The 13,711-nt window shown below is 36.2% G+C and overlaps 2 protein-coding genes and 1 pseudogene across 3 annotated transcripts; 2 read left to right on the forward strand and 1 right to left on the reverse strand.

Annotated features, from left to right (window-relative positions):
• Nucleotides 1-208: 208 nt before the first annotated feature.
• LOC107641542 (uncharacterized) lies at nt 209-1,345 on the reverse strand. The gene is made up of 2 exons (XM_088486116.1): nt 456-1,345; nt 209-373 (listed from the first exon to the last, which is right to left on the reverse strand). Exons 1-2 carry the CDS (start codon nt 1,165-1,167, stop codon nt 258-260), a joined length of 828 nt encoding a protein of 275 aa, XP_088342242.1. The 5' UTR covers nt 1,168-1,345; the 3' UTR covers nt 209-257.
• Nucleotides 1,346-2,323: 978 nt separating this feature from the next.
• On the forward strand, nt 2,324-4,555 carry LOC107644894 (NADH-ubiquinone oxidoreductase-like protein). Its single transcript, XM_016348847.3, has 2 exons — nt 2,324-2,754; nt 4,110-4,555. Exons 1-2 carry the CDS (start codon nt 2,442-2,444, stop codon nt 4,304-4,306), a joined length of 510 nt encoding a protein of 169 aa, XP_016204333.1. The 5' UTR covers nt 2,324-2,441; the 3' UTR covers nt 4,307-4,555.
• A 761-nt stretch (nt 4,556-5,316) lies between these two features.
• On the forward strand, nt 5,317-9,113 carry LOC107644896 (pentatricopeptide repeat-containing protein At5g66500, mitochondrial pseudogene; annotated as a pseudogene). Its single transcript, XR_015883788.1, has 2 exons — nt 5,317-7,558; nt 8,908-9,113. The product of XR_015883788.1 is annotated as a pentatricopeptide repeat-containing protein At5g66500, mitochondrial pseudogene (transcript).
• The last annotated feature ends 4,598 nt before the right edge of the window (nt 9,114-13,711 follow it).

Below are 13,711 nucleotides of genomic sequence, written 5' to 3' on the forward strand. Positions count from 1 at the left end.
CAATCTAATTGGTATGTGCCCTTTTCCTTCAATAGGGATCTTCGTACTATTACCAAACTTCAATAATAATTTAACGGAATCATCTAATGAAGAAAATAACTCCTTTCTACCAGACATATGGTTACTGCAAGCATTATCCAAGTACCATATATTTTCATCTTCAGCACATGAATTACTTGTAAAAAATAAAGTTTGAGTACCCGGATTATCATCATTATTTTGATGCTGATTTTCTGCAACGTGTGCTTGATTGTTATTCACCACTTTGAATCTGCAATCTGTTGCTTTGTGTCCATACTTTCCACAATGAAAGCAGTTGAAATTGGTTCTTTCTTGATAAAAATTGCCTCGACCTCTTCCTCGGTTGACAGGCCTAAAATTCATTCCACCTCTTCCTTGATTAGGTGGTGTAAAGTTATTGTAACTTCCTTGGTTGTAATTGCCACGACCTCTACCTCTGAAACTTCCTCTGCCTCTACTTTGAAAATTAAAACCACGACCTCGTCCTTCTTGTGTACGGCTTGATTCTGCAATGTTGTTGAAATTCACTCGGCTTTTCAGGGCTTCCTCGGTTGATTTTTCTGACTTCTCCAGTATTCTACTGATGTGGCTTTCCATGGTTCCTTGCAATTCTGCAATTGTCATAGTATCCATATCGTGGGACTCTAGTATCGTAGTCACCACATGGTCATACTTCATCGGCATGGTGCGAAGAATTTTCTCCACTACTTTTCTATCGGGCATATCTTCTCCATAGACTCTCATCTTATTGACAAGATCTGTAACACGAGTAAAATAGTGCTCAACAGTTTCTGAGCTCGACATCTCATACCTTTCATATTCTCTTCTCAAAGACTGTAGCTTTGCTTTCTGAGCTTTATCTACGCCTTTGTATGATAGCTTCAACGTGTTCCATGCTTCCTTTGCACTTTTGGCATTTGCTATTTTGCCAAACACCGTATAATCTACTCCTTGATGAATTTGAGATAGCGCCAATTGATCTCTCCTTTGTTGGGCAGCATCTACTCCTTCTTGCAAACCCGGTTCAATGAAATTCCACAGGTTCTGGGCCTTCAAATGGGTAGACATCAAAGTCTCCCAATAACTATAATCAAGTTTCCCATCTAACTTGGGACCGGACCACACAATATTGAAAGTGTTTGCCATACCGACTCTATGAACAAACAACTATGTGAGAACTCTCCCACACCTCATAAACTCTCAAACACCAGGCGCTGGATTAACCAGCTCTGATACCAAATGTAAATATAATACCCACAACTAAATGGCCCTAGGATCACTCACTCATATAAATGACACTATCATATTTTTCATCTCTCAAACTCACTAACACTCATAAGACAAAGGAGAGAATTTCATAACATACTCATTTCATTATGGAACACACAAAATACACAAGACATATGTGCCTTTATATAGGCAATGCTTCCTACTAAAATAATAATTTATGAATCACAAATCAATTTTGTAATGACCACCATTTTATGAGTTGGCTTCATGAATCTTCTTTCAACTTGTATTCATGTAGTTTCTATCATCTTCTAATTTCAATTCAATTTGATTTTGAATTTTTTCAATGTTGTAGAATGTTGTAGTTGTGCTATTCTTTTGAATGTTCTTCAAAACTCTTCAAGCTTCTAATATGTTAGCTTCTAGCAATATCTAGCCAATTGATGATTATTTGTATTCAACTCAAACTTTGCTTCTTCAATTCTTTAACCATGTTTCATGAAAATTCTAATCTATGCAAGTTGATAGATAGCACAAGAAGTTTGTAGAATCTTGGTGATGAACCATGAACTTTGTAACCACTTTGAATTCAAATTGAATTTTGCCTTTGACTTTTCTAAACTTTTGTTACTTGCATACTTCTTGATTTAATTTTCTAACAATATATGAAAACTGTATTAGAATTTGTGAAGGTTAGGATGAGAAGTTAGAAATATAAAAGGATTTCAATGGTAATATAATAGCGAAAAATATGTGCGAAAAAATAAAGAAAATTTGATAAACATAAAACCAACTTTAAAAAGCTTCCGCTGAGGTGCTTTCAAAATAGAGTTGATTGTGCTTTTTAAAAACACAAACACCTCTTGAAAAAGCTTTGTCAAACTCATCCTAAATAAGCTGCATCATCTTGTATGTTTAGTCATGGAATAAGCTGCATAATCAACATTGCACATGAGAAAAAAAAAATATTTGGGCCTCATTATAGGTCCAATTAACAACAGAATCTGGACCAAATTGATTCGGATTTTAGAACACCCGACCCATAAATGGAAGGCCCAATATAGATCCATTCACCACACAGTCTCCAGCATCTACTCTACGAGAGAGAAAGAGAGAGAGAGAGAGAGAGAGTCAGAGATCGTAGAAGAAGGAAGGAGTGACTGAGAGTGAGTGATCGGAGGAGACCGAAAATGTTTCTGAGGGCGGTGGCTCGGCCGTTAATGGCGAAGGTGAAGCAGACAACGGGGATCGTTGGATTGGACGTGGTGCCGAACGCGAGGGAGGTTCTGATAGGGCTATACAGGAAGACACTGAAGGAGATCCAGGCGGTGCCGGAGGACGAAGGGTACCGTAAGGCGGTGGAGAGTTTCACGAGGCACCGGCTCAAGGTCTGCGAGGAAGAAGAGGATTGGGAGAATATCGAGAAGCGACTCAGTTGTGGCCAGGTCGAGGAGCTCATCGAGGAAGCTCAGGATGAACTCAAGCTCATCGATAAAATGATCGGTAATTGTTGGATTCGTGATTCGCTTGTTGAATTCAATTGATTTGTTCTGTTTGATTGTTTGGATTGTGAGAAATGGAGAATTTGGGAATTTTTATGGGATTGATTTTAAGGGAAGGTCAATGTGTGCTGAGAAATGGGAAATTTTTAGGTCGAATTAGTTGTTTCATTTTAGCGATTAATATTAATATGTGGGATACAATGCATTTTGCGGGGACTGATTTTTGAAGTTTTAACTACATGATCAAATTGTTGTTTGATACTTTGATGTGTGCCTTTGTGGAAAATTGGTGGTTCTTGAAAATGATAATTAAGTCGTGTTGTTTTTATCATATGCTGGTCATACAAGGGTTGTGATGTTTTTTTTTTTTTTTTGTGTTTTCCTGCACCTGTGTGTGTTATATGCTTGTGGAATCGCGTGAATGTTGAGCAAAGGAAGGAAATATGTATATATATTTGAATAAACACGGGGATGTTTTCCTTTGGTTCCACTTTGCTTTTCATTGTTAGCAAAAGTTGGTCTATCAAACCTATAAAATCTTGTGTACTACATAACCTGTGTAGAAGTTAGCAATGGGATAAAAACTATCTGAGGAAGACACTATCAAGTTGGTTCCTGCCTCCGCCTATAACATCCTTGGAGTTTTAGATTTTAGCATGTACTTGTTTATCTGTTTTTCTACATTTAAAGTTCCTTGTGGACCTGGTTCACAGTCATACTCAATTGTTTTTTTTGTCTTTCAAGCCTAATTCTGGATTTTTATCCACTTGGTACACAATAAGTTGAGATAGTTCACACCTTCCTGGGTTTTTACCTGACCCTTGGTGTTTCGAGGTGTTTCATTAGCTCTTGATGAATGTACTGGTGGATAGTTTTTCAGTTCAAGATGCGCTCCTGTCTTTTTGACAAGTTAAATGGACTTGCATCACAATATTTTAGCTGTTAAAGTTTGAGCATTTCAAGTTCTAGTAGTATAGTTTATATAACCTTGAATTTTGATTAGAAGTCACATTGTAGGATCATACCATTTCACCAAAGAATAGTTTGCTTAGGTTTCTTCTTATTGACATTCATTCAAGTGCAGTTGATTTTCTCTTATAAGTTATAACCATGTTTCAACATATGCAGGATAACAATGTATATGCAAATATGATACAATAATACTCCTAAATATGACATTCACTTTGTATGATATAATGACTCACGTAGTTAAACAATACACGTAGAAGTAGCATGTTATCTGCTGCCCATTCTGCACGTGCTTTACCTTTCTTTTTGGATTGAACGATACACATGTAAGGCAACTGTTATATTACGAAATTGATTTAAATAGTCATGTTTATGTTTGGATTTCAGAGTGGGATCCTTGGGGTGTCCCAGATGATCATGAAATTGAGGTGATCGAGAATGATGCACCAGTTCCCAGGCATGTTCCCCTCCACCGACCTCCTCCTCTTCCTCAAGAGTTCCACGACACGCTAGAAGCACTTCAATCCAAGTCAGGAAAGGATAATCCTGCTATCAGCTCTAGTGAATCACCTTCAAAGGCTTGATCTGCAGCCAGGAAGATAAAGAGCTTTTGGTTTCTCAATTCCAATGTATTTTCCCCTTTCTTTTCATCAAATTGTTTCTGCTAGGTAGTTTAAAACCGAACAGGCTCCGCTTTTGTGAGAGAAAACTGTTGGCTTCCTAAATAACCTGAACTTTGAACCTTGAGAAAGAACAAATATTGCTTGTGTCTTTATATGTATCCGTGATTAAAAGTAATTTTAATTTAAGTCTTTTGACACCAAATTCTGCCATTTTCGTGTTCCCTTGACTCTCAACCTTGATAAATGAATACCATCTCGGATTTAAAATGATATATTAAATAATCAATGCATTTCGAATAACTATGGTTTCGTTACAAGTATTTTCTCCCCAAAAAACAAGGAAATAATAAATAAAAGAGAGGAAGGATAATAATGATATTAAACGTTAAAAATCATTGCAAAATATCATTCATCATTTGCGGGTGGTGTTTATGATTTCAAGATACTATCAATACAGTCGTTCCAAGACATGAAAGTTTCTCAGTGGGAACATATGCTATTCAATTTCCAATGTCAATATCAATAAGCGAGTACAAGTATAAAATGATCACAGTTACGGGTTACTTAATGCGCCAAAATAAACAAGCCAAGGAACAGGAGGATCTTCCAAAACAAAGGAAAAGGAGTTAAAGAGATTATCAACAAGGAGTGGTTAGGTGTGAATCACTTTTGTTGTTGATGGTAATCCGGAGATATCAAAGAAATATATGTCGAGCTTCTCTTTCAAAAAAAACAAGCCACCACCACAGACAGACCTGCACCTGTGGGTGAAATGGTTTTTTTTTGTTGGGTCAGATCTGTGGGTGAAATGTTAGATTGTGTCAAAAGTTACTGACCCAGAAGTAAAGATCCCAAGTAGAACACCGTCCAGATGCGCAAGCACCGTCATCGTTTTTTTTGTCGTGAGATGGGCCGGATAGACCGACCCGCCCCGAGAAAAATACCCGAAAACAACCCCAAAATTCAAAAACAGAAATTGCTTTCCCCTCTCCCTCTCTGCGATTCCTGATGCTGCGCTTCCAGAAGGAGAAGATGATGAAGTCCGCCTGAGGAGCACTACTTCTACCAGAGGATCGCCGTTCCAAGTCGCCGTGGAGCTAAGGCCGGCGAGCTACCTCAAACACTTCCTATCATCGGTTAAGCCATCGGACCGCAGCGGAGCTCTCCTCTCGGCGTCTTTGGTCGCTTCCGGCGTGGTTCCTGATCGGTTCCGACTAGGCTCTTCAAGAGCTCCGAGTGCTACGTCGTGCGTGCTGGTGGGTTTGTTTGAGATGATTGATTCTTGGTACTGTGAACCCAGCGGCAAACGCAGCGTTGTTGTGCAATCTTCTCTCCCGGTAACTTCCTCACGGCCGAATTGACTCTCTGTTTGGCCCCCTGTCTCTCTATTCTGGACCTGGCTTTCGGAATTGAGATGATGGTTTGAACCTGCTGGCTGGAGTTGTCTTGTTCTTGGTTGGTTTCAAAATGCTCATTGATTCGGTCCTATTTTACCTCCAAAACCAACTTCACATATAACATGTTCGATGAAATGCTCCATAGAGACATTTCCCATGTAAACTCCCTCATCACCTCATATGTTCGCCGTGGAGACCTTGCCACTGCTTGGACCCTCTTCTGTGACGTGCGACGCACACGCTCTGACCTTGATGCACACACCTTCACCCCTGTCCTTCGTGCGTGCTCTTTGTTACCACTCTCTAAGCGGGGCAAACAAGTCCACACTCACATGATCAAAACCGGTGCAGATATCGGAACTGTCGCAAAAACTGCACTGATGGACATGTATTCGAGATATGGGTATTTGGAACAATCCAAAAGGATCTTTGAAGAGATGGTTCACAGGGATGTTGTTGCTTGGAATGCTTTGCTTTCGAGTTTCTTGAGGCATGATCTTCCCCTTGAAGCACTAAGTGTTCTAAGAGAAATGGGAAAGGAGAATGTTATGCTCAGTGAGTTCACACTTTGTTCCGTGTTGAAATGTTGTGCTTCTTTGAAGGCCTTGGAATTGGGTAGACAGGTTCATGGTTTGGTGGTGTCCATGGGGCGTGATTTGGTTGTGCTGAGCACTGCTCTTATTGATTTTTACTCCAGTGTTGGATGTATTGATGATGCTTTGAAAGTTTTCTATAGTTTGAAGGGTTGGAAAGATGACATGATGTATAACTCTTTGGTTTCTGCATGCATCAGGAATAAGAGGTATGATCAAGGGTTCAAAATTCTGAGCTTGATGAAGCCTAATGTGGTTGGTCTTACCAGTTCTCTGGTTGGCTGCTCTGAGAATCTGGATCTGTGGGTAGGGAAACAGATTCACTGTGTTGCAGTACGTCAAGGTTTCACTTATGAGACTCAACTGTGCAATGCCTTGTTGGACATGTATGCGAAATGTGGGAAAATTTCACATGCTCGTTCATTGTTCAATGGAATTTCTCAGAAGGATGTGATTTCCTGGACATGTATGGTTGATGCATATGGTCGGAGTGGGTGTGGACATGAAGGTGTTGAGCTGTTTGAGCAGATGATGGAGGATGGGAATAAGGTGATTCCGAACTCTGTGACTTTTTTGTCTGTATTGTCGGCTTGTGCTCACTCTGGATTGGTGGAGGAAGGTAAAAAATGCTTCAATTTGTTGAGGGAGAAATATGGTCTTGAACCAGATCCAGAGCATTATGCATGCTTCATAGATATCTTAGGCCGAGCCGGTAACATGGAAGAAGCATGGTCAGCATATCAAAATATGATTGAGCAAGGTACTAAGCCTACTGTAGGAGTATGGATAGCATTGCTGAATGCTTGTAGTCTTAATCAGGATGTTGAAAGAGGTGAATTTGCTGCAAAGCATCTCTTGCAGATGGAGCCTGATAAAGCTAGCCATATTGTGCTTGTATCGAATTTTTATGCAGCCATTGGAAAGTGGGATTGTGTAGATGAGTTGAGAAGCATGATGAGGACAAAAAGGTTGGTCAAGGAAGCTGGCAATAGCTGGATTAATGTTTCAGCCTTCAATCAACATGTCGGGTTGCGATCTGCTTGATGTTTGCTAGCAACGGCCAACACAAAGTTGAGCCCAAGTCTTACTATTAAGTATGGATTGAATATAGTGGCAAGTTGGCAATGTGTCTGCTCTGCATTCTTTATATCATTGGCTAACATCGTCGGCCTTTTGCTCGTGCTTGGTTCTATTCTAGGCTCGACTCTTGGTTGCTAACATCGGTATGCTAAATTTAAGTTTCCCTATTAGCACCTAATGAGACCATGAATATGTCCTGGTCCTGTTTTAGGAAGAGCTTTTTCCTGGTCCTAATTGTTTTCCAGACTCAAACTCTCTTCCTCCCTCAATTTAGTTCAATGAAAATTATTAATTGGTGTTGTATCTGGAATAGTTTGTATCTGGAATAGTATATCATTAGTATGAAAAGAAAAAGGAAAAGTTCTTTAGGGGGATGAAGTGCACAGGCCTCACTCTGCTGTAATTTTCTAATCTTTCTGTGCTCACTTCATTCCACTTTTGAATATGCAACTGAAAAAGCTTCTTTTATCTACTTGTAAAGTAAATAACTTCATGGCCCTGACCTTTTGAATATAATGCTTTGTGTAGACGAGCTCTTCAGTCTTATGCTTAATTTGCAAAGTAAATGACACTCTCTTATACGCATTTGAGGGTGGAATATCTTGGTAGTGATGTTTCTTGGCAGGGGTGCTGTTGTAGTTGGTGTCTTTCATGTTGGGATTGCTGTCTCTGTTTTGTTGTGTTTTTTGTTTTTATGTTTTAGCTTTAGCATTGATGTTGTTGCTAGGCTTTGAGTGTTTGTTTTGGGTGGTTGTTGGGTAATTTTGTATCCATGATGCCTGTTGGGTGATTAAATTGGGTACCTTTCAACTATAATCTTGTCTTTTTTTTCACTGTTATGTACGGAATCTTTTAATCGTTAAACAAGTGGTTGATATTATTATTGTAAATTTAGTTAAAGCATTATGAATCCTGCATGCTGAAAAAGTGTAAAAATATAACAGGTTTGATATTATTGTAAATTTAATATTATTATACATACTATCTGATAGCCAATCACATCCACTATATTAGTTCAAATGCTTGATGAGTGTTTTGTGTCTTATCATGATATTTTAACGGTTTGTAGTAGTTTTATTGAATGAACGGCCTAGAGACTTTGATCATTCGATTCATCTAACCTGCACATTAATTTTGGAAAATCCAATGCCAGTGATATGGTATTTTTAAAAATACAAGCATCTAGACAACAAATTATGGATAACTAGAACCCATCATTTTAAAATTGGATATCATATATTATTACTTTCACTTTTATCTCTTAAAGAGTACTGATAGATTTTTCATTTGATATAATTTCTCTATAAATTGCCTTAAGGATGAATTGATAGATTTTTCATTTCATATAATTTCTCTATAAATTGCTTTAAAGATGAATATCTCACATGTTTAAGTTTGATATGCTGCTTTCTCCAAAGTGTATGTAGCAGATTAGGAAAGAGAATAATATCTTGTGTCGTTACTTATTTTTTTTGTTCTTTTAATTTTGTAGAGGATACCTCAGAAGTCAGAAGAAAGAAAATTGGGTGGAGCCCAGGAGAAAAAGTAGTGACCTGAAGTCCTGAACATAATCATATCATGCCTATTAGAGTTACTTATATCGTTTATTTTTCAATTTTTTACCGTTTTCTTATATGATGATCTTATCTACTTTATTTAATTTTGTGTGGGTTAAGATGATATCACTCTTTTCGACAAGGACTAAGGATCAAATTATGCAATTGAAGCTCTAACTCAGCAGCCTTACTAAGTTGGTGGAAAATTTAACATGAATGAAAATACATACCAGCTTCAAAATTCAACAAAAAATGATTTTTCCAAAGACATCTTAGCCAGTGGTACATCAACATGTCGATCCATGGGAATCAATAACCAACATGAAGATTGTAATTCATATAAAGACCTGCTAATCATGTTTGATTAATTTTGGAATAACTTGTTTGATTATCATTTCCTTTTGATTGATATTGACATTAAGCACACTGGTAATTTTTAATAGCACTGGAAGTGTTAGAACTGAAATTTTTTAGTGTCCAATGCTGAATACATGCAATATTAATTTTAAGTGGTTGAAGTCTTTCTTTTCTCACTTTAAGCAATGTGCTTGATTTGATGTGCATGCATTAAGTGCAGAAATCATTTACTTTTGTATTTTATTACATTACATGTTCAATGTTTTTTTGATTTGATAATTATGAACTGTAATTGTCATTATGTCATTAAAGAAGTGAGATTATAATTCTTGACACAGAATGTCAAAAGTGATAGAAGATTTGGACTGCTCAGTTAGTTTGTTAGCCATAATAAATTCATTTTAAAACTAACTCTGAAATATCCATTATTCAAGGTATTTGCTGCTTTTGTTAATACGACTCTTTAATAAAATATAGGACTAGGAATATATCCAATTTTGAGTAAATGAAATCTACAATATCAGTTACCAAAGTTTATAGTTCGGTGAATAGCTCAAGTGAAATGGCAAAAATGTTGATTTTTATAATTTTTGTCGTAACAAGAAATCTTTTGACATTAAAAAAATTATATTATCTTTTTACTTTTCATTAATTAGTTTAGGTGTTTCATTGTGTAAAAAACTGTAAATGCACATATGTAATGAGAAATTTTAATCAAAGAGAGTAGGTTATTAATCAAGGAGAGTAGGTAATGTAACACTTTAATACTTTTAAATTGAGTTAAGCTTTATTTGGATTATATTTAGTAGCTGATATTCAAAACCTTGCGAAAATTTTCTTTTAAAACAAATGTGAAATATTTATATAAACTAATTTATAGATAAAAATATTGAATAATTAGTTTTTATTAGAATAGTTACTAGTTGAAAAATATAAGTGGATTTGAAAATATTAACATGAAAAACCGGTGTGCTAAACTATGAAGGCACAACAATGACAAGCTTTACTCATACCAAATAAAAAAGGAAACATAATAGTTACAATTGCAATCAGTCAATAAGGATAAAATAAGACACATAGGAAATCCTAATTCTCTTATTTTGTTTAACTATGGCTAAAACAATCGCATATTCTTCCTTCTTAAGATAAACGTTTAATGTTTTTTATCTACGTCCTCGATAGCTTGCTCCCACTAGTGCACCTGTCTTTTCACCTCAATTGTATTGCTTCGTACTGCATCGTTCCTGAAGATGGTACGGAGAGAGGGGTGAGAAACAAAAGTTTCTCAGTAGTTTATCTATATGGTGTCATCGTATCCATCCCCAGCCACTCCAAGTTTTAAAATAAAAACAGTGATGATGCAATGTTGTTCAATTATTATTTTCAAAAGTCTTGATTAGTCGGAGTGGTGTGACTTTTAGATGCTTCTCATTTACTTATGTTATGACATGTGTAATGCATACAAAATGCCTATAGCGTTAAAACATATAAAGGTAACTCATAAACCTTGGTATGATGTTCTCATAGGCCATAAAGCAAGACGAAATAAATAATAAATAAGAGAAGAATAGTAACATTGCCATAGATAAATCAAACAGAATAGATCTGAATAAAATAAAGATCTTAAACAATATCATACATTATACAAAAAGGAACTTTGGAAAAAAGAAGGATCTTTGAATGCAATAATAAACATAATCATAAATTAAAAAAAAAAAATAAAAGAAGAACAATCATGATCACATTTTTCATTGCACTTTTTATTACTTTTTCTCGTAGCTTTTTTGGAAGGTATTGAGTTCAAACCGGTATAAAAGGTGGGAGTCCCCTTCCCTTACCGAAGGTTCTTATCCCAAACGTTTTGGCGATCACCTTCTCTTACCAAAGGATCATATCGATATCTTGTCTTTGGGGGTCACCTTCCCTTACCGAAGGATTATTCTCTCAGTTCAATTTACAATCAAGGTTATTTAGACATACACAAGAAGGGAGTCATGTCAACAAAAATATATTATTATATAAAATTGATGGGATAGTCCCCTTCCCTTACCGAATGTTTTTATCTCAAAGGTTTGCCGATCATCTTCCCTTACCGAACGATCATTTCGATTATCTTGTCTTTGGGGTCACCTTCCCTTACCGAATGATCATTCCCTCAGTTCTTTAATGCACATAAGATTGTTATTATAATGCATAATGCATATGAAGAAAAGAGACATTATATCATGACGTCCGATGCTAACATATATGTTCAAAAACATTTAAGATATGACATATAAAAAATAGCACAAAACTCCCTACCTCAAGTGAAGTTCCGCTAGGTATTCCGATGCAAATAGATGCGGTTTGTTAGTGAAGAGAGACTTGTTTCATGGCTAGACTTTGTGCATACTAGAATGTTTTGTATAGAAAAAGGGAATAGAATGAGAAAGGAAGGATCAAATAGCTCTCAGGTATGTGCAGATTATGTTAGGAGGCATTTAGGTGAAATCTTCAATCTGGATCGTCACTTTGTAATCCCTATAACTTTTTCTACGTTTGGAATTTGGAATTAGCTATTAGAGACAAATTTATAGAGAATTGAGTTAGAGTGCCTATGTTCTATGTCCCAAATCTCAACCTTCTGTTGCTTCGACCTTTACCTTTTACTTTGTGAACTAGCTTATTTACCCTCGTCCGTTCACGAAAACGCGAGAACCCTTGCTCATTTAACACTATATCCGGGCACCGATGCAGCGACTCTTGCTTTGACACCGTACTCGAGCCATACGGCGCGTTGCTTCCGGGAAACGACCTAGCTTTAGCGCAATAATGTCTTTGATTAATGTCATGGGGGTTCGGCTATATTTTTATGTTGGTTGCCGAAGACCTAACACAACCCTCCTCCTTTATCCGGACTTCAGACCGGCTATGTACCGCAAGTGTAACATAGGCAGAGTTACTGTGCTTATTTACTGTTTTTGTTAATTTGAGTTGTTTGTTTTGAGTTGATTTTGTGATTTAATTTATTAATAATTCTGATTCTGTGATTCTGAGCTGCTGGTTTTAATTTATTTTTGCTTGTTTTGAGTTGATTTTGTGATTTATTTGTATTCAATTTCTACTCAATCTATTTGTTCATTGTTGCTGATTGTTGTTCATTGTTGTTCATTATTTGTTCGGTTTTGCTGATTGTTGTTCATTGTTCATATTTGCTGAATGCTAGTAATTTTATTTTGTTGTGTTTCTGTTTCTGTTTTTTTAATTATTTGTTCATTGTTGTTCATTGTTGTTGATTCCTAGTATTTGTTGTTCATTATCTGGTATTGGTTTTTGGCAGGATATAAGAAGAGAACTTGGAATCAATATAATTGATGAACAGAAGGTGCAATTCTCTAAGGTAATTGGTCTTTCTACACATGTCTCGGTTGCGACTTTTAGTTTCAAGAGAACTAGATGGGCACAATGTATTTATGTTTTGCCTGCATTTTTTTTGTGAGAAAGTGCATTTCAATTACAAGTTATGAAGTTCTTTGTACTATGAAAGATGTCTTCAACATTCTACATATATTGATATAATGATATTAAAAATAGAAAGGAAGAATTTTATTGTTTGTAATATACCTTTAGATGTGTTATTTTCTTACATAATGCAATGACACTTATGTTAGTCTTGTGTTATCTTGTGTCATTTAATAGAGTTAATTCATTTGTTTTACTACATTTAGGAATTTTTTGGCATGTTTGTGAAATTGTGATTCTGAGTTTTATTTATTTTAATTTCTTTTGTTGTCAAATTTCATTGAATCAAGATTTTTGTTAGTTATTGCATATTTGTGTTATATGAGCTTAATGTTATAATTTTGTGAAATAGTATGGCAAGCTTTTCTTTGAGTTGATTGAAAAAACCGAACAAACCGAACCAAACTAAACCGATTTTAATTGGTTTGGTTTGGTTCGGATGGTCTTAATAAAAAAATCGAATCAAATCGAACCACAGTTTAATTAAACTATTGGATCGGATGACTTTTTTTTAAAAAATCGAACTAAACCGCACCGCAAATGCCCCTAGTGAGAATGCATAGTACTCCAAAATAAAAATATACTTGGTTAGAGGCTAGAACACGCACGGCGGCACAACCCCCTCTTTTCTCTATCTCTCACCAGAGACCACCTGCCACTGTCAAGGCTCGGCAGCCTCGGAGTCTGTAAGGGGTATGATTTAGGAATAGAGAAGAATTAATCAATCAAAAAAAATTTAGAGAGAATTAAGAGGAAGAGAGATAATTCCATAAAAAAAATTCCAAAAAAAGAACTATATTCATTACTCAATTCATGTCCTCCTATTACCCTTCTACTATATCTATTTATAGTAATTCAAATACTAATAAAACTATCCTAATT

The sequence above is a fragment of the Arachis ipaensis genome, chromosome B5, assembly GCF_059453495.1.
Source record: "Arachis ipaensis isolate K30076 ecotype BB chromosome B5, ASM5945349v1, whole genome shotgun sequence".
Taxonomy (NCBI): domain Eukaryota; kingdom Viridiplantae; phylum Streptophyta; class Magnoliopsida; order Fabales; family Fabaceae; genus Arachis; species Arachis ipaensis.